This window comes from Phalacrocorax carbo, chromosome 5, assembly GCF_963921805.1.
Source record: "Phalacrocorax carbo chromosome 5, bPhaCar2.1, whole genome shotgun sequence".
In the NCBI taxonomy this organism is placed as follows: Eukaryota; Metazoa; Chordata; class Aves; order Suliformes; family Phalacrocoracidae; genus Phalacrocorax; species Phalacrocorax carbo.
The window spans coordinates 7,217,033-7,244,360 of record NC_087517.1 but is presented as its reverse complement, the minus strand read 5'-3'; the positions used below and the strand labels follow the sequence as shown (position 1 = coordinate 7,244,360).

General features: G+C 46.1%; 1 protein-coding gene across 1 annotated transcript; it reads left to right on the top strand.

The window, feature by feature from the left end:
• Positions 1-7,671: 7,671 nt before the first annotated feature.
• On the top strand, positions 7,672-20,609 carry LOC104052544 (carnosine N-methyltransferase 2). Its single transcript, XM_064453236.1, has 9 exons — positions 7,672-7,975; positions 8,011-8,125; positions 10,466-10,527; positions 12,334-12,472; positions 13,940-13,992; positions 17,070-17,177; positions 17,284-17,414; positions 18,406-18,499; positions 19,520-20,609. Exons 1-9 carry the CDS (start codon positions 7,672-7,674, stop codon positions 19,873-19,875), a joined length of 1,362 nt encoding a protein of 453 aa, XP_064309306.1. The 3' UTR covers positions 19,876-20,609.
• Positions 20,610-27,328: the final 6,719 nt, after the last annotated feature.

Here is a 27,328-nt window from a genome sequence, read left to right as displayed (position 1 = left end):
TTTGATAGCAAGTACTGCATTGCTGCCTTATACAAGAGTGGGCACAGCTTAACATGTGGTGGAGAGCATTTTGGCTCAGGTTGCACGTCTAGGAGTGCGAGTGCCTTATCCCCTCCGCTATCCACTTCTGATCCTTTGTCGATTATCTTAATATCCTCTGTATCCCGCCGGACCCCTCATTTGGAAACTGTTTGAATTAAGTATTGGCTTTGCTATTCAGTCTTTATTTGGGATCCCAGCAAAAATCAAACTGTAAATCATAAACAGAAGCAGAAGGCATTTCTGTAGGACTGGGACAGTAGGGGATGCTTGGGGAGAGACTTCACACCCAAACCCCTGCTGCCTTCCCAAAGACTAGGAGCTCTTGGGGTGAAATAAAACACAAATACCTTGCAAAGCATGGACGCTGCTCTGAGGGACTGATAATCTCAGTAAGCAAAAGGAAGAGCTGTTGGGGGGGAGAGAGGAAAAGATAAAAGACTTTGCTGAGGTCTTGCAGTGGACCAGCAGCCCCTCTACTGCATGGCATCCCATCTTCTCCAGCAAACCTATGCCCACATTTAATGAGCTTGTTTCCTACAATTCAAGCAGTCTCTCCTAAAAGCTGCTGCTGGAGCAGATGGGATGGGGGATGATGCACAGCTGCAGCAAGATTGCATCCCGAGTCACCTGAGGCCATGCCCACATCGGGGCAAGGTCGTGCCAGGCTGAGCAGGTCGCAGGCGGTGTCAGAGCCCTGTGGCAGGGCAGGGCCCGGCAGGCACTCCCTGCTGCATTTCAGGGATACCTGCAGATGCCGGGGGAGCCTGGCCCCAGGAGGACCAGCAGCCATGGGCAGAGGGCACGTCATCCTGCACATCATCCACTTCGGGTGCGCAGCTCTTGCCACAGTGCAAAGCCAAGGGCAGGATGAAGGTGTATTTTCCAGGCAAGAGTTTTCACCGGGTTTGACTCTGCTGCCGTGGTAAAAGCGGAGCAGCACAACTGCAGATTGTAAAGGCACTGTAACTCTATCAGTTTTGATCAATTTTTCAGTCGAGTTAGTAATACACCAGAGAGAGTGTCAATGTGCTTTATGGAGGTCTGCAAGTGCCTACCATGGCTAATCCATAAAGCTCAAATGGTTTCCTGGAAAACAGACATTTTGTTGTCACCATGAGGAGACTACTAAGCAGAGGGGGAAAAATAAAATAGAAAAAAAAATACAGGGAGGCTGCAGTACCTGCTCGAGCAGTTGGGAACACCATGGGCAGGAACTGCAAGCAGCACGTGAAGGATGGGCTCAAGGCAGCTGCCTGCAGTGTCCGACAGCCAGGGAGGGCAGGGAAACGGCCACCGCTGCCATCCCAGTGCCCCTTCAGCCCTTGCCCCTGCAGCCCTTCCATGCCCTTTCTAGGAAAAGCAATTGCGCTTCTTTTTATTTTTAATGAAATCTAAAAATCAATTTTTAGCAATTCTTGGAGATACAATTTAAAACACAAAAGAGTCGTCCCCCCCACCTCTGCCCCCCAATCTTTATAACATGGATTGCTATAAACTGGTGCCATTAGCTCTATGCTTTAATCGTATTTAATCATGAGTAAGAAAGTCATGTCATCACTTAAATACTTGAATGATTCTCCCAGTTTTCTGAATTTGTCATTATAATGTAAGATTATTTTGCTTTCAGGGTATTTACCAAAGCATTTTTCTCTGACTCCCCGTCCGAGCTGGTTATCCTGCCTGAGACACCCAGCCTCCCCCTCTCCACCTCCCCACTAACCACTGAAAGTTTTTATGAATTTGCTTTTAAACGAACCCATTTTGGGAATTCTTTCAAAGCATTTTCTATGTTTTGAACCCTGGAGTGCATTTTGGGTACCCAACCATACTACAGAAGCTTGAATTTTACTGTTGAAAATATGCTAAGACAGTTTTTTTTCGCATTCACTTGACTCCAGGAGCTGGGATTAATAAAAGCATTAAATATCCTGAACTTAAAATAAAAGCAGTAAGAGTGGGTGCTCACTGCAGAAGCCCAAGCTGAATGGAGGTCAGAGCTGAAAATTAATGTATAGTAGGAGCCCTCCTCACTCCTTACCCCCTGTAACATTTGCTATGCATTGCATGGATTCCTGCAGCCCATATGTGCTCATGGTGTACGCCTATGGAGTGCTTCTGCCCTAGATGCCAGGGCCGATCCTGCCTACACCTCTGCCAAATGAATCTTTGTGATTTTATCTCTTTTATTCATAGGAGAAATACAGACTTGAAAGGAGGAGAGAAAAAAAAATGCTCAGAGATTTTACTATTGAGCCTGAGGAAAATCTCCAGGCTTTTTTCCACAGTAACTCTTCCAAAGTATGGCTGTTTTCAGAAATTGCCAGTTTGCTGAATACCTTTCTTCCCCCACTGTGTTCAATATAAAGTATTTTTCCTTTCTACAGCCTATAAAAGACTACTAATCCGCAAACTGAAAGCTAAGTCCTTCATCCTTCCTTGTGCCGAGTCTTGATGCAGAGAATAATATTTGGCAAGCTGTAATCACTTCATAACCATTGCCTAAGGCCTGTTTCATACAGGATGAAACGTCAGCGAGTGATAAGTTTCCAAATGACCTCTGTCAGCTCCTAAAAATAAAAAGCAAAGACAACAACAGCCTGTGTTAGCAGGAAAGGCCAGTTCAAGCACAACTAAATGGGGATCCAAGTGTAAGAGAAAGAGCAGAAAAGTATCCTTGCATCACCATCTAGTGGATTTTTGTAAAATAAATCTGCAGTGCCTTTCATATGGGCATTTTCTCTTCTACCTGTTAATGCGATCTGCTAATTGCTAGACGAGCATGTTGCTAAACTTGCATCAGAAATGCTTGGCTGAATCAAAGCTGCTCCATTGGATGTATTTCTTCAGATTACATGTTTTTATAAATATTTGCCGGTAAGTTTTCAGGCTTCCAAAGTGGTTTCCTTCCTTTACTCACTTTGTGGCCAGAGCTGCTGTGGCAGCAGAGGGCTGCTGGGCTCCAAAGGGACCGGCTGTCATGCTCTGGGGGACCACCGAGTACATTTGCTGCCTGGTATAAATACCAGGGCTTGAGAGTGAATGGAAAGGAAACATTAACCCACCTTACATAGAAGTGTTAATTTAGATCAGGAGTTCCTTTTTAAGAGCACGACAAACCAGAAATATTCACAGAAGATCAGTCAAAACTTCTGTGAAAGGTGAGCATCCCCCGCTGGACTTGGACCCGCTCTCCCACCATTTGCTCTCTCTGTTTACCCAGAAAAGGGTGAATTGTCATGTTATTTCCATCAACAGCATAAAAAGAAGTATTCCTATATTGTAACAGATTTTTGCCTGGCAGAGTGACTTCTTTGATGTACTTTGGTGCTCGGGTATTCAGGCCTCTTCCCTCCGGAGGTGGTGCAGTGTCCTGTGTGCCGAGATGGCTGGGCTCAGCCTTGCTTTGAGAGGAGGTAAGGAAGCAGAATTTAAATTCTGATCCTCCATTTCAGGTGCAATTGAAATGTAATTAGCAATATTAATAATTCAATGCTAGTTTTTAGTACTAGCTTACTGTTAGCTGCTCTCTGACCAGTCTGTGGACTTTGTGGGAGCTCAGCACCCATGGGTGTCTGGTCTGCCAGCAGTTTGCATCACCTTGCACCACGCTGAGGTTAATCCAAACTGCCCAACTGCAACTCCTGCACCTGCAGACTTACTTGCTCCCAGTTAAGGGCTGGTTAGTGAGCCCCGCTGAAGCACGGGAGCATCGCTTCAGCACACCAGCACTGCTGAGAAACCTTTAACACAAAGCAAAGCTCCCCAGGCACTGAGCTCCCCTGGACACAGTCCACTCCACAGCAGTCCCAGCCCTGTGAGGGCTGCGGTGCCGCATGTGAGCTGGTGGACAGCAAGCTGACCCTGAGCCAGCACCGTGCCCTTGTGGCCAGCATTAAAAGGAGTGTTGCCAGCAGATCGAAAGAGGTCATCCTTCCCCTCTGCTCTGCCCAGGTGAGACCACATTTGGAGTGCCATGTCCAGTTCTGGGCTCCCCAGTTTAAGAAGGACAGGGAACTGCTGGAGCAAGCCCAGCAGAGAGCTGCCAAGATGCTCAGGGGACTGGAGCATCTCCCATACGAGGAAAGGCTGAGAGACCTGGGTTTGTTGAGCCTGGAGAAGAGAAGATTGAAGGGGGATCTCATCGGTACCTATAAATATCTAAAGGGAGGGTGTCAGGAGGATGGGACTAGGCTCTTTTCAGTGGTGCCCAATGACAGGACAGGGGCAATGGGCACAAGCTGGAACACGGGAAGTTCCACCTCAATATGAGAAAAACCCCTCCCTGTGCGGGTGCCAGAGCAGGGGCACAGGCTGCCCAGGGAGGCTGTGGGGTCCCTTCCCTGGAGACATTCACACCCCGCCTGGACGCGGCCCTGTGCCCCTGCTCTGGGTGTGCCTGCTCAAGCAGGGGGGTTGGACAAGATGATCTCCAGAGGTCCCTTCCAGCCCCCGCCATTCTGTGATATTGTGATGCTGTGATTCTGTGGTTCTGTGATCTAAGGGTCCCTTATCAAGGGATAAGGACGAGTCTCAGCCTTACCATTTGCAGTGTTGACTTTGATCTGGGGACAAAAACTTTCTTCACTGGCAATCCTCCACATTTCCATACAGCGGGGTTTGCTAATGCCCTGATTTTTGACCACTGTACCTGTCAGATGTGTTTAATCCTGCCAACACTGTGCTTCCAGCAGCACAGCTACAACTAGGGGAAGTTGAATTCTGAGCATATTTTCCCAGCTGAAGACCCGTGAGCTCTTGTGGGGTAAAAAGCACACTTTACCCTACCTGGTTTTGCTCTCAGAGATTTTTTTTTAAATGCTTTATGGGCTGTAAAGCAAAAGCTGGTCTTTACCTTGAATCAAAGAGCCTTTTCTGAAGGCGATCACATTGGCCTCTCCCTCTGCCCTTGCCTTAGCTCTGTAATTACAACTACGTGAGATATGACCTCTAGTAAAATAGTTTGAAAAGGGTAGTTTGAAAAGGTCTGGAAGAACTGCACCAAGCTTTAATGAAAAGTAGCCAGGCTTTAATGAAAAGGCAGGAAGGGCTGTGTTAAAAAAAATTTAATTGATCTCCAGACCTAGGTGCTTCATTTTTTTGGGAGGTTGAATTGAAACATGGCTGGAGCAGTGAGTGCTGTTGCCCCTGGGGAGGGATGAGTTCTGCTTCTCCAGCATCATCTTTTTCAGTATTTATCAGAAGTCATATTCTTCTTCCTATAGGAAAAAAAAACTGTGAACACATATAAAAACAAATATTGTTGCTCAAACTCCTAGATCTACTGCTGCCCAGGAACAGTTAAATATTTAATAGGATTAATGCAAAACAAAATTTCTTCCTTTAATGAGAAATCTTGTCTTTAACTGTCAGGAAAATGGGTGCTACAAAAATTCTGGTTATCTTCCTCTCCACCAGAACTTGCTTAATGCAGAAGGACATGTTTGTACCAAATATTTCACTTTGGAGAACACAGAAACTGCTGGTTATACCTTAGAAATTTTGTCTAGGAAATGGAAAATACCTAACTGATGAAAAGACTTTCATTAAAAAAAAAAAAAGAAACAGTGCTGCAGAAGAAAAGATCTCTGCTCACAAAACAAAAATCTGTTACATTACATGGACCTTAATCAGTTTGCAAAACATAAAGTAGTAATACTATGAAGAACCCTGTAAAAATGCCTAGGACCTTCCTGACATTCATCAGCCTGAAGCTGATCACTATTTAGAAGATAAATTCATTGAAGTTTGATTTCCAAATACTCAGACTTTCCTGCCTGGAGGTGCAGGTCCAAGGCTTGTTGTGGAGGGCTGATGGAGCTGGTGCAGCGAGGGGGCTTGGTGCAGTGGGTGATACCAGCCCCAGGCAGGCTCGCCCCGCAAAAAGTGAACGACCTATTTCTGCAGGATCAGGCCTGGCCTAAACTCACAGCCACAGCCACACGTGTGGGGGTAAAACACTGTTGCTTTGTTTTTCTTGCCCTGAAGCCTGGCTCTAGCTTTAGCCGTCATCCCACCTCGGAGATCAAAAACCCCCAGTTTGTACAAAAACCACAATTTAGCGTGGATTTAGTCACGAGCTCGCCTGAACAACCGAGAGCACAGCGTGCAGAGGGTACATCCGCCAAAGCCACCCTGCTGCCAATTCCTGCCGGCGCAAGCAGCTACCCACAAAGTGCTGTTGTTTCTGGCACTGGGGTGGAACAAAGGCCGTTGTTGTAGGCTAATGCCAGCTCAGTTGTGACATGAACCTGCGTGGGCTGCTGGAGCCGGGGGAGGGATACGGGATGGACTGGGGCGGGATCTCAGCTCTCAGTGGATGTACAAGGAGGTTTCCAAGTGCTGTGCAGCTCCTGGATGCTGGAGGTTTCTCTACAGCTCCTGTTGCCCTGGGGAGGTATGGCTTTCTGGTGGGACCTGCAGGGTGTCCATCCCTGCTGGTGTCATGGAGGGGTGGAGGTGTGTTGAGGCCAGAGTGGGCAGCATGGCTTAGCTGGGACGAGGTGGAGGTGGCTGGGGGACACGAGGGAGCTGCAGCTGCAGAGTGTGGGGCTTGGCTGAGAAACGCCAGGTGCCAACTGCTGGTGCATGGCTGGTGTCTGGTGTCTGGCATCTCCAGTTGGAATATTTAGGGATGGAGTAGCTGATGTAAAACCACTGCCTGTGTGGTCAAACAGCACCAGGAGCCACATCTGCAGTTTAGAGCTGGCAAAGAGGCTCCAGTCTTTCCTCACCTTTGATTTGAGTATTTTGGTTAAAAGCAGCAGTATGGCCATTTCTAGCTTAACATGCTGCTGCAGACCTGCCTTGGGATGGACATAAATCCATTTGGAAATCCAAGTCCAGTATAAACCAAGACAGGTCACTTGATGGTGAAGCATCCCCACCTGAGAACGTGTTCCCTTGCCTTGGTGAGCCCTGCAGGGCCGGCAGTGTTTTGGGGGAGGTATCTCTCAAGGGAGGAGGTTTTATTTGTTGTCTGCTAAATCTATTCTGCCCATTGCCTTCAGGGAAAGGGAGTGGAGAAGATCCTACTGCTGTGCTTTCTACCACCAGACCTCACCTGGAAATATAAAGCCTCTAAATCCTGTCTTATTTACATTTGTGTTATTAGATATTAGGCAAAAGGAACACCAATCTTGCGGAAACTGGTAGGAGAAAAGTCTGAATTCAGGTGCAGGGAGCACCTGGGATTTTCTGTATTTGTAATAGCAGCCACTGCACCTCCAGCTGTGTCAGCCTGTCGTGGACGACCTCCATCCACCTCTGGCTCAGACAGCTCTCCTCTGAAAATGGTTCCTTGCTGTCTAATCCCTGTGGTTTAGCAAGCAGAGCGGGCTCCTGCAGGGCAGGGGCGTCGGGGGCCAGGCTGCCCACGGCTGCAGTGCCTGCTGGCAGTTACTGCCATTATGCCCCATTTCCCCCTGAATCAGAGATGGAAAAATCACTTGCTCAGGTCTCTGGGCAGAAGGTGAACCCCTCTTCTCTCCGAAGAAAGCAGGGATCAACCAACACATTGCCAACATGTCCGTCTGTCAGGCGGCAGCATGGCAAGGATGCAGGAAAACATCTCCTCCCACCTGGGGCAGCTAGCAGGAAGGGAGGCTGGGTTCAAAGCAAACTAAAAAGCAGATGGAAACGGCCCCTGCATCTGCCCAATGCCAGCTGACACCCCTCAGACACTTCCACTCAGGATTTAAAGATTTTGAAGTCTCAATCTGTCCCTCTGCTGTTTTTTTTCTCCCCTTGAAAACAGCGCAGCTCCCGTGGGATGAGGACAGCTCTGCAGATGTCAGGCCTTGCACATCGCCCGCCCCAGCCCCTCGCTCCTTCCCCGCAGGGCTCGGGTTTCCCCTTCCCGCTCCAGTGACGCTGCCTGTCCCGACAGGTGCCGGCAGAGCCGTGGCCGCACGCTGGGGTCACCGCAGGCGTCACGGCCGGTTGAGTGGCTGGCGTGGAGCGGGGCGGCAGGTGGACACGCTAACGTAGGGGCCAGGCGTCCAGCTTACCCCCAGCCCCGTGCCCAGCTGCCGTGCCCCAGCACGGCACCCACCGCAGCCATGGACCCAGTCCCGGAGGTGAAGAGGTACGTGGATTTTGGAAAGGAGTGAGAGTACGTGTTTCCCCAACCATCCGGCTGGGTGGTGGAGCCAGCCCCTGCCATCCCTGTGTCACAGGTGGATGTATGTAAGGTGGGAGTGACAGCAGCCCATGTCTGGAGAGGGATGAGGGCTAAGATAGCCTTTGTGAGGAGACTTTTAGACCCTTAGCAGTCTAAGTTTAGGTGTAATGAAATGATGAGTTATAAAAGTGTTCTTGCAATTTGTGCTGCTAGAAATGTCTTGAATGTAAAGACTTTTTCAACTTAGCGGTGCTGTGTCACTTAAAGTGACACTGTGAATTCCCCCTGTGCCCTGCACCTGCAGTCCATAATGCCACCTGCTCAGTTCACAGAGAGGAAGGTGTTTAACATTGCTAATGGCAAGCTCTGACTTAGCGGGAGCTGCAGCAGGATGAGCTGTGCCTGCGAGCATCCCACTCCCTGGCAGTCACTGCTTCGGTCCTGCAGGTGGGTATCAGGGTCCTGGGACGGGCAGCACAGGCCCGAAGTACTGAAGCAAATTTTCAGATCTAGGCTAGATTTTAAGCCAGATTTTAGAGGAAGTCCACTTGTTCCCGGCAATATTTAAGTCTGTTTCACCTTCCCAACCACAAGTGTTAATCAATCTTAGAAACCTTGCCTGGGGAGAAATGGCAAAAGTGTCGGTGGAAGAGTTAAATTGACATCATCTGTCCTGGTGAATACTTGTGCTGCAGTCTGTCCAGGTCACCTGGCAGGTCTCCTGGGATGGCTGGAAACATTTGACCTGTCAGAAATGGAGTTCATGTCCCTGGGTGCTGAGATCTGTTCCTCTCTGCGCAGGGGAAGCCATGCTACCCCTCAGCATTTTAGTGAGAGATTTATTCTGAAAACTGTCTTGCTGGGTTCAGCCAGCTGAGAGGACAAACTCGTCCTCTGTTTTGACAGGGAGAGATAGAGGAGGAGAGGTAGAGGAGGTCAGAGGGTTGAGTGGAAATTGGAGGGACTGGCCTGCAGCCAAGGTGGGCCTTACAGAGGAGGCTGAGTTCAGGCTTGTTATTGCTGAACTTCTGTGAGGTCTTTTCTGGGAGGGGGGTGAGGTGAAGGTGATGGAACCAAGACTTTTGATGCACCTCTTGGGAGCTAGGTATGTGACTTTGGTGGTGAACTCAGATGAAATCAACTGGTTCTGCAGGACTTGGCAGCACTGCAGCATCTCTGAGGCTTCTTGTTGCCCTTAGCCTTTTATTGCCTTCATCAAGAAAAGCAGTGCACTATTTGCGCATGGCCACTTCCTTGCTACCTGCTAGCACAGGGGTTACATATTTGTAACTCAAAGCCCTACTACAAGACTCCCTTTTTTCCTTTCCACCTCCTGGCTTTTTTCTTATTCACGCAGGAGTTTTCTCACTGGCAGAGGGGACTCGGGGGCTGCTTACTGCTATTGCAGACTGCTTGTCATGAAGCATTTTCTAATTTTGGGAGCAGCAACATGTCTAAACTCAGGTTATACAGGAATATCCCCTTAAGTCTTGTTGTGCATCTCGATATTTAATTACCCAGAAGATGACTCTTCCCCTTGCATAGATAACCTCACCCCAACACTTTCTTTGCAGAATTGAGGTCCTTGCTCCAATTTAATTTCATTCCTTCCTTTTGCTAGTGGCACCTCATCCATATTTTATAGATGAGGCACGTTGTCAAAGGAAAACGAAGATGTGACTTCATTGCTGGAAATCTTCACAAAACCCCCTAAACTAAGAATGAAAACATATTACTGAAGGAAAACATTTATGGTCAAATGACTTCTTCAGCTTTTGCCCTTTGCGTCCTGTGCCTTCTACAAGTTATCCAATGTAATATTTGCAATGAGGAAAAACTGAAGTTAAAAAACGGTACAAAGCAAAAAAAGTCCCAGAAATATTGGGCCAAGCAGATCTTTTAGCACTTCAGATGCTGAAGCTCACTATAGCCTTGTCCTATTTCACTGCTATTTCTTCTACTCCATTCATGACTAAAGGTTTCACAGGGTGTGTAATACGAGTTAGTCTAATGCCTTCCACTGTATTGACTGGTTGACAAATCTTCAGAGAGAGGAAAAGCTTCCACAACGCATCTCACACAAGCACTGGTGCAGGTGGCCTGTCCGTTGCCAATATTTACGGGGGATCAGCTAACCAAGAAGTTTTAACTTTCTTTAGTCTAGTAAAAAAGAACAAATAACATTGATTATCTGGCAAGGAAAATTTATCCTGGAGCACCTTCCTTTTCTTCTGCATTTTCAATGCAGGTTCAAAAAAGTGTACAGGTTCTTCAAATAACTGAAGTGCTATACTTTCCTTACAGGAATAGGTTCCCCAGCATGAACTTTGAAGCAGAGATTCTGACAGCTCCACACGATAATTCAGGTATTTGGGAGAAAATAAAAAATCTAAAAAAGAGATTAAAGTAAAATGCCCACTCAGTGTTCTATCACTACAAACATATTTTAGTTCTTTAGGAGTTAGAAACTGTTTTAAAAAAAAAAAAAAAAAAAAAAGAAGAAACAGGATGCTAAACGGACTGCAGTTCGGGTCATTTCAGGTTTATGTTACGATATAGTTCTAAGTATTGAGGATAGATGTTGATATCTTTACCTCCGATAGGGCTGGACATAGGCTTTCCACGCATACCTACCAGAAACACAGCTGCCAATGACATGAGATTTTGGAAACAGCACAAGCATTCAAGATTGCACAGTCCTGTATGAGACACACATAGTTTTCTTACTAGTGGCAACTAAAACCAGATGATAAACGGGTCCTCAAAAGGCAAAAATGTGGATGAAGATGTTCTGCTGAGTCCTGTCCTTCATCCTGTCCTTCATTTCATCAATACCTATAAATATCTGAAGGGTGGGTGTCAGGATGATGGGACTAGACTCTTTTCATTAGTGCCCAACAACAAGCCAAGGGGCGATGGGCACAAATCAGAACACGGGAAGTTCCACCTGAATAACAGGACAAACCCCTTCCCTGTGCGGGTGCCAGAGCAGGGGCACAGGCTGCCCAGGGAGGCTGTGGGGTCCCTTCCCTGGAGACATTCACACCCCGCCTGGATGCGGCCCTGTGCCCCTGCTCTGGGTGTGCCTGCTCCAGCAGGGGGTTGGACGGGATGAGCTCCAGAGGTCCCTTCCAACCCCCGCCATTCTGTGATTCTGTGATCCTCATTTTGTTTATGAGGAAAAGCTGGTGTTTCACCTATTGAATGCTACCTTTCCAATGCTGATCTCACATGCTGAGGCTGGCACTATGACTACCTTCCTACTGCAGCCCTCTGCATGAGAAAGACCCCAGACCAGAACTCAACTGTATGGTATCTTCGCATGAGCCTCAGGTCTTAGCCTCATTGTTGCTCCTCAGACCCAAGCAGCTGGCCAGAGCTTGTGCCCTGGCAGCAGTGCTGTCGTTAGGATGAAACAGCACGAAAGTGAGTTTTTGCAATAATTGCTTGCAACCCCTTGAGCAGCCCTGGGTGTTGGTTCAGAGGTAGAAATCTTGCTCTCAGCCACCCACATTTGAGCATGAGCCCATTCAGGTGCTTTTGCCATCAGTTGTCGCCCTGGCCACAAGCTGCAGTTCCCAGCGGGGAATTCACCTCTCCAGCAGTGCATTGCAGTCCCATGCTGGCAAGAGTCAGAAATGAGATGCACAGGGTTGACTATTTGTGCTTCAGCTTCAGGTAGCAGTTTTTCTGTGGCATCACCCTTAATAGCAAGTGTGCCAACAGCTGGCACATCATCCAGCATGTGCAAGAGCAATGGCCCCTCCAGGTTTGGACCTACTGTGTGATTCCCTTCACCTTCTTGCCTTGAGTCTTCCAGAAATACACTCCAGTTACCTCCATTTCTGCAAACCAAGTACCCGATATTGATCTAGGCATCTTCAGGAAATTATGGGGATATTTTCCTCAGGGAGACCTGTAGTAATGAGGCACTTAACAAATATGCTGATGTCAAAGGGCATCTAAGAACAGTTTTCAAACCCTGAGTGTGAACAGGTTGGAAAGTGTTCACATGAACCCACCTGCTTGGATGGCTCCTGGGCCACGTGTCCTCCCTACCATCTTCCTGAACCTCTGGCTTCTGTTGGGTTGGGTTTCTTCCATGAGGTAAGTACTTTGATCCTTCACGTGCCTTGAAGCCACTAACTCACAATTTGTATTTATTTCTCAAGAGCTATATGTGACCCCTTCCATGAGAAGTCTCACAGCCGAGGAGTATGTTGAAGCCTTTAAGTCATTTTTGGATCATTCAACAGAGCACCAGTGCATGGATGAGTTCAACAAGGAAGAAATGCCCAACATAATGGCTGGGTAAGGAGATCTTCCACCAAAGTGGGAAAGCCATCTGTTATCTTGGGAGGGTGACCTACGTACAAAGGTCAGCAAAAATGTTTAAGGATTTTCTGTGGCATGAATGAACTTTTAATGCTTTTCAGTTTTAAGTTCCTTAATAGTAGTCGTTAGGATAGTCTGTTTAATGACTCCAGAATATGTGTTATTTCAGCTAATGCACTGTGCTGCCTCTCAGCTTATGTTAAGGAAAGAATCAAGACCTCATTTTCATGTCCATCTCTTTATTAGCTGATTTTCCAGGGATTAAAGTATTTTTTTTTTCTTTTTTCAAAAGAAATCTCTCTCTTGTGCTCTCTCCCTGCTTTTGGGCCTTCATCACACATCAGTCCAAACAAAAACACATCTCTAACTCTCTTCTAGTGACTAATTCTTGTTTTTCTCAATCCCATAAGACCTCCTTGTTTCTGTCCTAAGTCGATTTACATTGCTTAAGTACCAAATGATAATCAGTTTTGTGAAGTATTGATGTAATATATTAAGCCTGGATGACTGCAGATAAGTTTTAAAGCAGCCTAGATCCAAACCACAAGCAAGATCTTTCAAGTTTGGGTAATTCTTAGATGTTATGGAAACTGTATTCTCCATTGAGAAAAAAATCAAGGCAGGCAAAGTTTTGTTCTTCGGATCAGATATATAAAAATAAGCAATAAAACAATAATTAAAAAAATAATTTATATTCAGAAACAGTCCATGCCCAAGGTCATATAGCATGTTGAGCAGCAAGGCACCTTGAGCCCAGGCTCCTCATCCTTCAGCTGGGCTGTTATTAAATATTCTGCTAGGAATCACAAGGCTGGGTGGGTTGGGTTTTTTTTTTGATCTTTTCAGAAGTAGTTTTTCTAAGGTAAAAATTATTTAAGATTTTGATCTTTGCTCCCAATTTCAAACCAAGACAAATATTGAAAAGAGAGTATTTCCAGTCATCTGGATATCCTGTTTGTTTTTTGTTTTTTTTTTTTTAAATCTGAGTATTTTTTATCCAATATTGGAAAACCAAACTTGTCTCCTGAGGGTGCAGAGGTTTCCCCCAGCACATCTGGTCCCTGCAGCCCCGGCTGGGGAGCGGTGTCCATCCCAGCCAGGCACAGCCCCACTACCCCCGAAGGGAACCCTTTGCCCTGGGGTTCCCTGAGGCCTTTTTGCATGGTGCCAGCCACAGCTTGAAGAAAACTCGCTGGCAGAGGAAGAGAAACACTATACACTGGTGCCTACTTTACTGTGAAATATGAGCTTGCTAATACGGGGCTGGCTCCTGCCGCGCAGTTTGTTATAGCTGGACTCAAAAGGGATGCTCAAATTTCGATCCAAATTCATGTGGCAAAGCTCAGATAAATTTCCGGGCCGATGTGGCATCCAAGATATTAGAATTAAAATGTGAAGTCATGTGACATAGTGTAGTGAAATAATGTGTACCTATCATTTCAGTCTCGGCAATGGAAAATCGGCTATAAATGTTCTGGGAGTTGGAAGTGGCACAGGTAAGGAGCTTAGCAGCACTGCTGATGCTGGGGAACAGGGGGTCCCTATGGGTAGCAGAAAGTGATACTGAAATTTTGAGCAATGGGGATAACTACTCAGGCATTAATAACAGTATTTCTCATTGAAACAGAGAATGGCAAAACAGGGTGTGGAGCCAGGATGAGAGCAATGCTTCCTCCCTGCCTTTGCCACCTCCCTTATGAAATGCTGCTGCTCAAATCAGTCCAAGAAGTGAGAGAAGTGTGATGATTTTAGCTTAGTGTCTGCCTCTTGATGACTCTCACCTGACTTTACATGTCTCAAAGCCTTTAGGAGTCCTGCTCCATGTTAGGTATGGGAGCATCTTCAAACCTCATCAGTGAGAGAATTAGAGACATCCGCAGGGTTTGTGCCACCCAAAGTCCTGTCTTAGAATATCCCACCTGAAGGGATCTCTCATTTTGCTTTGCTTTTAGGGATCCCAGAGGGCAAAGCTGGGTAATGCTCTACTCCAGGTGGTGCAAAACCAGCTGGCCACAACCATTAGCATGAGGCCTTGTCAGCTTTTTCAAGACACATTTCTTTGTCACTACTATGTTTTTATCCAGTGATAAGTAGGGTTTAACTGCGAATGATATTTCCCCCCAGAGGGAAACCCATCTTTTGAAAAAAAAAAGCTTTAAAGATGTTCTAAATGTACTTCTGTTTTAAAAAAAGGGGTGAAACAACCAACTTTGCCTCTAGGGAAACTGGGAGAAAATTAAAAGGAGACAAAAGAAGTGTCAGTCTGATTTGTCAGTTTGCTTTTGCTTTAAAAAGTGTTTTCAGCTGAGTTTCAAGTGTTAGTATTTTCAAGTGAAAGTATTTTTCCTCACTTCTTTTGCTTGTTTTCCTGAGGAAGAGAAAAATAGCATTGAATTGTTTTCCCCAGTTGGGAATATGTTAGAGCATATGAGAAAGCAAGCAGGAAGAAATAATTCAGTTCTCAATTACACTTCAGTTTCATTAACTAATATAAAATGAAAATTCTGACTCCAGGAAAACAAAGGGAAAAATGAACTTTTTGCACCATCCCTGTTTTTTCTTATTTCCTCTTCAGAAAATGTTTTAATGGAAAAATAAAACCCCTACAATTTCCTGGGTTTCCTGGGTAGCTGCCCCTCACAGACTCGCACGCCCTCAGCTTGCCCATGGCTGTAAGAGCTGAACTTTCTGCAGCCGGGCAGAGTGAGCTGGGATGGCACTGAGCAAAAGGTTATATCTGATCCCTGACCTTTGGACTCTGATTTCACAGAGCCCCCAGGACCAGTTTAGGTGGTGAAATTATTAATGGGCATTAGTGACCTAATCCACATCCTAAAAACCAGGTGATTGGTGCAGATCACATTTTCTCATTCAGCTCGTGTTTTCCCACGGCTGGTTTAACTACCCCGGCTGTAACCTCCCGGTTAGTGCCAGCGTGGGCTGCTGTTTGCAGAGGGGTTTCACTCCTCTTTCAGCCTCACTGTGGTTAGTGCTGAAGGATTGCTGCTGGCAGGGCAAGATGAGCAGAGAAATTCCTGCTCTGAAGCACTGGATTTTTACCACTTTTTGCAGACACCCCTGGATGATGTCTGCATTGAGGGTGTTATTACCTGCTCTCACAAAGACTGGGTTTGGGCATTTTACAGAGATGGAGTAAAAAAAGGCTAAGCAACTTTAAAGATACCCATTCACTGTTAACCCATTTGCAGCTATGGGTGGCTCCAGGGCCTGAGGCAGCACTGCTCTGCCTCCTGCCTGCCCTGAGGCTGTGGGGAGCCCACGTCAGCACCTCTAATTGCTGGTAGTTCCCATCCCAAGGCATCTACTAACAGGCATTTAGGACTGTCTGAAGTGATTCAGCTGCTTGCCATAGGGATCTGCCTTGAAGTACCAGTGTAAACAGCATTGGACCATGCACTCACCTTCAACGAACGGAGCTGCAGCCTCTTTCCTTCTGCCTGTGCCCAGCCCTGCACCTCTACCACTGCATTCCTCAGGGGTCTTGGATATTTTTTCTCCAACTTCAAAGCCTTGTCCTTCCTCGAATGTCCCTGTAGTGCTGGCATGGATGATATTTCCCTCCTTGAATTCTATTTACTGCAACACCTGCCAAAGATGACAACTTTTCTCATAGCTGGTGCATCAGCTGAAAGGCTAGGAAAGATGCAGTATCTCATATCAAGCCCTCAGTGTGTGACATTTTCAAGGGCAGGACTATTTTTAGGCCCCACCGTCAGCTACAGACAAGATCCTCATAAAGGTTCTCTTAAGGTGGTCACCTCTGTTCTTTATTTCCATAGTCCCAGGTGGACTTTGTACGCTTGGTGTGTTGTGGCCTTTCTGAAAGAAACAAGGGTGACCTGCATTGTCTTGAAAGAGGCTGAGACCTTTCTAGGACAGAAGGAGAGACTGCCGCTTGCTCCTCCAGAGCTCCGACAGCAACAGAGGAAAACCGATAGCTAAATTTGCAGGGCACCTACATGCCAATATGTGACTCTCTCTTTGCAGCTCCAAGATAATGACTAGTTAGTAGATATCCAGGGCTGAGACCATGTGTCTGGCCCCAAAGAGGGAAGACCCAAGGTACTGCATGTACCCCAGGACTCCAAGCCATGTCACACCAGCAGCAAAGCAACCATCACTTCCCCAGGGCAGTGCCAAAGGCAAGGACTGCCCTGTGCCGTGCTGAAATTGCACAACTGTGCTGATTCCCTCCGTGCCCCCATTCAAACTTTGCATTTTGGTTGAAAACTAATGCTTCCTGGTTGTTAAAGCATTGATCTTCGACTATTTTGATCTGTCTGTCCCGTGACCCAGAGTATTGTCATTAGCAGGTTTCTGCACTGTTGCTTATCTCCTCCTTGTTCTTAGTCTTATCTGTAACTGCATGTTACCCTGAACAGTAAGATATTGCCGTTAGACTATCACTGGGTTATATGCCATCACGCAAGCCACAAGGTAGAAAGTGCCTCAGTTCTGCTTGGGGGATTTCCTGGCAGCAGAGGCGGCAGGTGCACCGGCATCCTTTCATCTCATTTAAGTACATTTTAAAGAATTTTTGTTTATTGAATAGGTGAGCAGGATTTGAAAATGATCAGGATACTGCAGGCTGCACACCCAGGGGTCTTTATTGACAATGAAATCGTAGAGCCCAACCCACAGCACGTGGCAGCTTACAAAGGTAAGGCTATACTCACTGCCTGGTATAGCAAGGCCTGTTGATTTGAATGATGAGTTTTTCTGCCCTTTTGTGAAATTCATGTTTTCCTTCAACTTTTTAAAATCAGAGTTGGTGAATCAAGCTCCAGACCTGCAAAATGTCTCTTTTATTTGGCACCAGCTCACTTCCTCGGATTATGAACAACAGGTGAAAGACAAAGGTGCACACAAGAAATTTGACTTCATCCATATGATCCAGGTAATGGAGTGTTGCTTTAATTAGCTTTAACTACTCCCTTTATTTCTGCTGCATGCATCAAGTTAGGGGGAGCTGAGCTGAGTACAGTTCTCCCATGAGCAACAGCTTCTGCAGCAACTCTGCAAACACCAAACCTCATTCCCCCTCCACCCTAGGTTTGGTCGCTATTTTATACTGGTTTAACTATATATGGTGGGCAATAAACAGGAAGGAGTCTCAGACCATCACACGTCACACACAGAACAACAATTATGCTTTGATGCTGTAAAAAGATAGCGCTTTTTTTGCGTAATTAAAGTAGTTTGGATAGCACTGAAGGGAAAGGTTAGTGAATGAACACCTGTGTCAGGTTTTGGGTCAAAAATGATGCTGCTGTGTCCGTCATACTGATGACACTGATGTTGTATGTACTAATTATATTTTATAAAAATCTGTTATTCTCTTGCTTTAGTGGCTTTTATTTCATTTTGCTTTCATCTCATAAGAGCTGATTTCAGAACTAGAAGGTTTGGTGGATGGGCCAAGGGCTAAGGTACAAGCCATGAGGGCAGCCTTTGAGATGAGCCCTGCTTTGTCCCAAGTGTTCCTTGGTGTCTGGAAGAGATTGAGCCTGGACAAGGCCCAGACACATCTGATAAGTGCCCCTGGTTATAAGGACCAGACACAGAAACCAGGGGGCTCTCCTCTGCACATCTTTTCCAACAACAAAACTGCTTTGGGCTTGAAGGGCAGCAATGGGCAGGTCACTATCCGGCTGGTGGAGGAGGCTGAGCAGAGGGTCCCTGGGTCTGGCCCCAGGCTGTTGGTGCTGGTGGAGAGCTGGTGATGCTCAGTCCTGTGGGGCATCCCTAAATATGCGTGCTGAGTTAGGACAGTCTGGGAAGCAACAGGAAGGTAATTTAAACCAACTCTATAGAGAAGGGTTTAAGACTTTGAAGGGCCATTGCGCTGTGGAGGAGGAATAACAGCTGTGTGTAACTGTCACTTCTAGATGTTGTACCGTGTGGAGGATATTCTCAACACTATCAAGTTTTTCCACAGCTGCCTTGACCATCATGGTAAACTCCTGATCATAATTTTATCAGGTAAGAGGGGCCTTTCATTTTTTGTTTCTTTGCTGGTGTTTTGAATTGCTTTAAAGTATGAGAACCACAAGTATTAATCTCAGGATTTTAGTAGAGAGTAATTAAATAAAACACGCAGTATTTCACAGAGAACAAGTGAACTTGGGCTTAGCCTCTTGGACCCCAATGTCTGATGGGACTGTATAAGCATAGCCTTCATGCTCTGGCTTCCCTGCTTATGAAGTAGATGAATTACTCTCTAACTTGCAGAGACCTCCTGCAGTGAAATTACTGGCTAGGGGCAAATGTGGCTATTAACGAATGAGGGTCAATCCTTCTTCATGGTGAAATGAGCACTGTTCAACCTGAGGTCTGGGAGGACCCATGTTTGGAGCTCTTCTGTCCACACAGTGATGACCCAGACCCCAGCAGGACAACAGGAGCTGCCAAGAGGAAAAAGAGGCAGTTACAATATCATGGCACTTATTAAAATAGAAGAGTGTTCTTTCCAGTGTGCCATTCACAGAGCCCCAGCTTGTGGTGCAGTGGATAAAGCACACTTCCCCACATTTGGCATTAAAACTCCCTTTAGCTTTGCGGGTAGGCTGTTTCCCTTGCTAGCTAGGATTGGCTTCTCAGGTATGTATTCTGTGATGTATACTTAAAATTGAGGTTCAATGTATAAAAACACCTGCACTGTTCCATCAAAGGGTCAGTTCATAGGTAGCATGCATGTGCAGGCTCAGTGCACTGATGTGTGCTCCTCCTGCTGGAGAAATCCAGTGCCAGAGACCACCTGTCAGAATTTCCTTTAAACAGGAGCATTTGGAGGGGTGGAGTGGGGCTGATGGAGATCACAGTTTTACCTCTCTCCAGGCATGGACATTTCTAAGTTGACTCAAGTAAGGGGAAAGCTCTTCTGCTGCTCCCGGTAGTCTGGGCCAGCAGCGAGGGAGCATTTCAAACTCATTCAGTAGTTGCATTAGCTGGTGTTTGACTGCCTTGGCTTTGCAAAAGTAACCTTCCCTCCTACCCTGGCAGACAGTAGCGGATGGGCCAGCTTGTGGAAGAAGTACAGACACTGCTTGCCTTCCACTGACAGCGGCCACTACGTCACCTCCAATGGCATCACGAATATTTTGAAGAGACTGGGTGTTGAATACCACATTTATGAATACCCATCGGGCTGGGATATCACCGAGTGCTTTATTGAGGGGGACCCGGTTGGAGCCCGCATGTTGGATTTCCTGACGGGGACAAAAAACTTCCTGGGCACAGCCCCCCCAGGCCTGCGGCAGCGGCTGCAGGAGGCTCTCTGCCAGCCAGAGTGCAGCAGCAAAAAGGATGGGAGGATCATCTTCAACAACAACTTGAGTATGATTGTGGTTGAATCATAGAGTCCGGACCAACTGCAAAAGACAAGTTAGGGTGGGATTAGGGGCAATGCAGTTGCAGAAGGTTGTAGCATAGAAAGAAGGCAAATTGCAGGCAAGAAAGTGGGGCTCAGCTGCAGCCTCCCATTCTCAGCCACGGTCAGAGGATGCTGCAACACTGGGGATGAGCTCTTTGTCCCACTGAGGTCAATGGAGCCAAGATTTCACCCTGGTTATTTAGTCCAGTCCTAGGAGAATGTTTTCCAGAAAGTAGAGTTCCATCTCACTAAAAGCCTACGTGGACTTTTTTTAATGGTACACATGCTGCCTGTGCTTTTGACACTGGGATTTCCACTTTTCTATATAGCCAGCATGTTTACCTACCTAAAGACATGTCTATATGACCAGGAGGATGCTACAGCCTGCATGCTGGCTGCGTACAGACCCACTGCTTCCAGCTGTACCAAGAAAAAGGCAGCAAGGTGTCACCGTTGCTTGGCACCCAAGTCATGTCCCTCACTGCACCCAGACCTAAGCTGTGAGTTGCTCTGCACTAGGCTATTTCACATGGTTTTATCAGCATAGGCATTTACTGCCCCAAACACCTCAGAATCTCGCAATATAGACATGTCTTAAAAATTTATCGGCCTTTTTGTTTGGAGAATTTTTTGGATCCCCGGATGGTACTTGCTCTGTGCTTTTTCAGGCCGATATTAATTTTGTTACTTTCTTACTACTGTTTTTCTCCGTATAAAATAAAAGCCTTAAACCAAAAAAAGTCACATCTTGTTCTGTACGTGTGGCCTTACAGAAAATGAAGAGTAAAGAGGTTATTTAGTTAAAAATAAAAAATGCAAAATACCGTTTCATGGAAGCATTGAGAGTTTCTTGTGAGAAGGACAAGCCTGAGGCCATGGAAGGGCTGGGCATGAGCTGCAGGTCGTCCTTGTGCCACAGCCGCGGGAGGCAGCTTGGCTCCTAAGGACGCAGCGCTGCTGCAGCACAGCGAAACAGCACCTACGTTACTTCAGTATAATGTATGTGCTTAAGGTGGTAATACAGGTAAGCTAAGACTATTTCCACGGGGTCCTGAGTTATTCAGAGGGCTAAAGAAGGTGCTTCCAGGTCAGCCAGCTGGAAAGGGAGACCCCACACAGGACACCAGTGGCGTTTGGTGCTGCATTTAGGGCCATGGTGCTGTGCAGACTTTGGGCTGGGCACATGGGGCCAAAGGAGCCTGCAGTACTTCTGGCCCCGTTGCAAGTAGATCTCAGAGCAGGAAGCACCAGCTCAGATGGAAAATACCTGCAGGTGTACAGCCCACCTCTATAAACTGAGTTTTCCATGCCTAAGCTGGAAAACATGTGCCCATACAAATCTGAAGGGGTGCAGATAGTGCTGCCTTATTAATCGAAAGTCTTGTTCCAGCATTGCGAACACATGGATTGGCACACTGGCTTGCAAAACATTAGATGATATTGTCACCCAGAGTCCTGCTGATCCCGCTAAACCTACCTGCCCCCTCATCTGCCTGAATGCTGTTACTGCCAGGGGTAGCAGCGTTCCCATCTGAAAAGGTAATGTCTGCTCACACAGTCCTCACGGCTCCACTTTGTGCTTTTTTTTATTGTTTGGGGTTCGTTGGTTTTTTTTAATTATTTTTATTTTATTTTTGGTTTGGGTTTTTTATATCTTTGAAATACAGACATTTCTCCTGCAGATGTTTCATCTGAAACTACAGTAAGGAAAAAAAAGAGGAAAGCAGTGGGGAAACGATAGTGTAACATCATCCTTCTAGCAGGCCTCCAGCTCTCTGGTCTGTAAGTACTGTTGCTGTCAGTCTAGGAAATGTCAATCAAAACTGGACAACCACCGCCAGAGTACCTCATACGTATGCGCAAACTTTTTGTTTTGACCCATTTTATTTTTTATTCTATAGGTATCTCCTTTGGCTGTGCTTGCTGACAGCACTGGGCAGGGAGCGTATGGCTGGGCTGTTGCATGGGCTCTCAGCACCGCTCCCACGAACATTTTCTTTCCACTATTAATTCCCACAGTTTATTTCCAAGTGTTAGTGATGTCTCTGTCTCTCCCTGGTAGATTAAAAGGAAAACCAAAATATACCAAAACCCAGGCTTGCTTTTCAAGCTCCAAAGAACCACCTACCTGTTAGTCTTTGCAGAAATTTGGAATAGTCCAGATTCTCCCCAACCAAAGAGGTTTTCACCCCTCCTTGGAGTTTCCTGAGCAGAACTGTATGTTTCCAGTAAGCAGATACTCAGCAAAAGTCGTGAACACAAAATTTACCCACGCCATTGTAAATCAATGCACAAACGCTCAAAAGAAAAGGAGCACTTCAAAGCAGACTGTTTAGTGACGGCCTAGGGAGATGAAACAGGGCACCCCATTAAAAACGCGACTGCTTAGTGCTTTATCTGTAATTTTTCTTTTGATTCTTGAAAAGCAAGTCGTTTAACAACAACTCTGCTTGTACACCTGGAACAAATGCTATCCTAAGTGTCTGTTTCATTTATTTATATACTTATTCTCGGATGAATATGCTATTTAATAACTATTTGTTGTGCTTTTTAAAGCATGTTGTCCTCCCACACAGAATTTTGGTCGGTGCTTTCCCAGCAGCCGGTTGGGTCTGTGTGGCCACGAGAGGGCTGCAACAGCCAGTGGATTAAATCTGACTCCCAAAATGCTTGAGATGCTGAGCTGAAGAAAGTAAGTCAAGTAGCCGGCTGGTCGAATGAGGCACCGGCTCAGCTCCATTGTCTTTGCTGGGTCATCGCATGCAGATATCAGCATGCTAATATTCAAAGGCATGGCATTTCTCTGGTTCTGTAAACTCCTAAAAAGGAGTTACAGAAAGCAGCTCTTTTTATAATACCAAGGAAGAATAATTGTTTTTTTTTTACTAGGCCTGTATTCAGTCTTGGTGGCTGAATGGTTTGCCTTTGTAAGGAATGTTAAGGCTTCTCTACCCATGAATGTTACCAGGGGAATGGAGGTAGCAGAGGAACTGGAAAATTGGATTATTCTGATTATTTGGATTATTTCTGAATAATCCCATGAAATTACAAACTCGGTAAAATACTGGAGCATGTATTGAAAAGATTAACCTCAATCGGGGAATAAAACATAAAAATACAGAAGCTGAACATTTTTTTTGCCCTTCAATATTTGTCCACAGAAATCTGTTGGAGCTTATATCAGTGGTGTAGAAAATCTTTGGATACCCTGTGCATTCTTCATAAATAAATAAATCTAATAAATGCATGGCAATAAGGCGAGATATCCAATGGTATGAGCTGTATGATATCTGTATTAACAATGTTTATTGAGACACCAGGCTTTGCCCTGCAGTCTTCAGATTTGGTGTGGTAGTTGCAGAGATCCCTTGGGTGAAGAAACCTGAGTCAGGATCTAGATGTAGCAGAGCAGTTCCCATAAGGTTGTACTTAGGAAATCCTGGGAAAACTAAGTGCATGCTTATGCCCAGAAAATAGCCTTCCAGCTGCCCTGAAACCATGTGTGGTTCAGAATTACTTAATCAGAAATATTGTGAGATAGTCCTTGCTAGGCACAGAATTTGGGGTTCCTGAGGGACTGGCCTTTCCCAAAGACCTTCATGATGGGAAGGACAGGAGTAACTGCGAGCTTGACATTCAGTGTCTTTTGTCTTTCGATCGATTTAGTCCTAGTGACCCAAAACATGAACCATCGCCACACATTCTATATCCAGCAGAGAAGGCAGCAAAGGCCAGACAAATCTCCCTGAAGCTGCTGGTTGTACCTCTGTGCACTGGTGGTAGGATTATACTGATCTTCCTGGAGCTTATGAAGACCCCATGGAACTACTACAGAATCACAGAATGGTGGGGATTGGAAGGGACTTCTGGAGATCATCCCGTCCAACCCCCCTGCTTGAGCAGGCACACCCAGAGCAGGGGCACAGGGCCGCGTCCAGGCGGGGTGTGAATGTCTCCAGGGAAGGGACCCCACAGCCTCCCTGGGCAGCCTGTGCCCCTGCTCTGGCACCCACACAGGGAAGAAGGTTTTTCTCATATTGAGGTGGAACTTCCTGTGTTCTGATTTGTGCCCATTGGCCCCTTGGCCTGTTATTGGGCACTATTGAGAAGAGCCTAGTCCCGTCCTCCTGACACCCACCCTTTAGATATTCATAGGTATTTATGAAATCCCCCCTCAGTCTTCTCTTCTCCAGGCTGAACAAACCCAGGTGTCTCAGCTTTTCCTCATATGGGAGATGCTCCAGTCCCCTGAGCATCTTGGCAGCTCTCTGTTGGACTTGCTCAAGCAGTTCTATGTCCTTCTTAAACCGGGGAGCCCAGAACTGGACATGGCACTCCAGATGTGGTCTCACTAGGGCGGAGTAGATGGGGAAGAATAACCTCCCTCGACCTGCTGGTCCCACTCCTTTTAATGCACCCCAGGACACCGCTGGCCTTCTTGGCCACAAGGGCCCGGTGCTGGCTCAGGGTCACCTCGCTGCCCCCCAGCACTGCCAGGGCCTTCTCAGCAAAGCCACTTTCCAGCAGGTCACCCCCAGCCTGTGCTGGTGCGTGGGGTTGTTCCTCCCCAGGGGCAGGACCTTGTACTTGCTTTTGTTGAATTTCATGAGGTTTCCCTGGGCCCAGCTCTCCAGCCTGTCCAGGACTATTAACCTACTGGCTCAGGCCATATTTCTAAGAAGGTATTTTCACCCTACCTTTTAAAGTAAAATATTTTCCAACGGTCAGATTGTCCAGACTGAAAACAAATATCTAAAACAAGTCTGAAATACCTTTATTGCTAACCATCACTCCTTGGAGTCACCCAAATCCTGTACTTAAGTATCAACAGAAACAAATCTTGCTAGGTGGTGAGAGGTCTGGTTAGGTCTCCAAAGACATCTATGGACATGGTCACTCTGCCACGTGCCAAGCCGCCATGACACCAGACAGAAAAAGCCCTGAAATCTCCTTATTTTGCTTTGGACACAGTGGGTTGGTACTAGCAAAGACACTGCAGGGCCATGAATGCACTTGTCCTGTCCCAACAGAGTAGCTCCATGCTGGCTGGGGAAAGACAGCCATCGTGGGGGTGGCTCCCTCTCGCTCCTTCCCACCCAGAGGCAGTCACCCAAATTCCTGTCTGGGGGCAAGCACCTCAGGGTCTAGACACACACCCCTGAGAACACCAGCGTCCCCTGGTTCTGATTCATTTGTCAGCCAGCCCAGTTCTGCTGGAAATACTGGACTTTAGATACATACCCCTTCAGAAATCACGAAGCAAACAAAGGTCTCCTTCTGCCACCAGTATTAAGTCCCTTCCTGTCTTTAAGAGCACCCTTATCAATGCAAATGTTCCTTACAATCAGTGCTAAAACAGGAAAAGGAATAAATTGACAGTTTATCCCTCTAATACAAATATGTTCATGTGATCAGCCTGGCACGGGAGCTGGGCTGCAGCCTGGACACCCAGAGGAGGTTGTGGACCAGCCCTCCTGCACCATGTTATTTAATCCCAATGGTTTTAGCTAAAGCAGCAGCTGTTACAAAATGCAGGAAATGTGTTGTTCATCCCTCATTCTCTTTTAATTTCTTGTTAAAAAAGAAAAAAAAGTCCCACCAAGATAAATGTTTGAAGAGTACAAGCTACAGTTGGAAAGATCTTAGGTCTGAAGAGGGTTTATAGACCATGTGGGTTGACTGGATCCCAGTGGGGCTTTTCTTCTCATCTCTGAGAAGGAACAGGGAAGAGGAGGACAGGAGTTGCATTTCCACTAGTCGCTTCCTGATAGTCTGATGACACTTTCAGTTAGACCTGCCAGCCAGTTTGTAGAGAAAACATATGTTTTGTCATACGTTGTAATGATGGTACCTCTGGTGAGTTTAGAAACGTGATAAAGAAATTTTCAAAGCAGTCTCTAAGTCCCTATTGCTTTGTTAACATTTTTTAACATCCTACTAGTCACTCTGTATGTATCTGTCAACAGCTGATACTATGGATTAGGGAAGATCACAGCTCATTGCTCCAGTGGCTGTTTCTCTAGGTTTTAACTCTATGGGCACTTTGCCATTGACTTCACTATGACAAGACCAAGCCCCTTTCTTTTATGAACGTTTTGCAATGCTTTCCTGAATGAGAGTGGTTTTACTTTATAAGGTACCTAAATGATCACCCAGAGGGTAAATGTTTTGATTTTATTATTTCTGGAAGAAGGGCTAATATACTTTCAGTGCTGAACAAACAGTCCAGGAGATCTTGCTTTGCAGATGTTGTCATACAGAAAAATGTTGACTTTGGTTTGTCCTGCTTGTGCAGACCATGTATTTTGTTATTTGGGAAAAGGGGATGGTATTTGAGGAAATGCAGATAAAAGTTGCACAGATTTAGTACATTTAATGTATAGACTTTCTCCATTATTTACAAACAACTACAGGTAATTCGCCAATTTCACATATCGGTTATCCACTTTGGGATGCAAAGAAATCCCTGTGACTCATAGCAGAAGTAATTAACACCAGAGAATCAAACAACTCAACTGTGAATAACCTTCAGTCTAAAAATTATTCACCCAAACTTGCCAGGACTTGCTTTTATACATGCTTAAAAATAACAATGACAAAAAATATACATTTCAGCCTAGATGTCTGTCCTAAGCTTACTTAATTCTTACGGCTTGCCTCCAAGGTCTCATTTTCCCCAGCTCCCTTTTCCAGCGGAGCATCCCCCCCAGATTAAGGAAAACTTTCCTCCTGTGCTTAGGGGATGCTGGGTGGTGGTCAACCCCCATCGTGACTCTCTCACAATTCCTGCCAAATGTTAATGCAGATTTTTTGCTTCAGAGCCTAAGGTGACACAAAACAAATGACGTGTGCTCGTCTGTGTGTTTTCCTAGGAGTGTCTCACCTGATTACAAATGCTTTGAAACAACAAGCGCTGCCAGAGCATACCTTCACTGCACTTTGTATAAATTATTCCTGAGCCACTGCTTAATGTTTATTAATATTTCTGATGGTTTGCAAATTTTAAACTAAGGACATTAATATAACCTGTAGTACAAAGCCAGGTAAATGTATTGATGGGAGAGTCAACTTCTTGCTTTCTCTTCTCTTCTCTTCTCTATGGGTGAGCTGTATTTCGGGTCCCTGTACATGTAGAGGAGCAGCACCCGCAGCAAATATGGTCCCCAAATTCATTCTGGGATGTGAATTTAAATAAACCTTCTAATTCCATCTCTCAAAAACAAATTGCTTTTGAACATGATTAACATTTTACTGGTACTGGAGTCTTGTTTATTTATGCATCACAACAGTCCCTGAAAAATGTAAGACTAAGAAATTTCACTCAGGCTCAGGCAAAAACTCCACCTCAGCCAGAATCGTGTCCCAGCTAGGGAGGGAAGGAAAGAAGTAGGGAATACAGCAAATAGTCTTTCTTCTACGACATCTTTCTTCCCCCATCC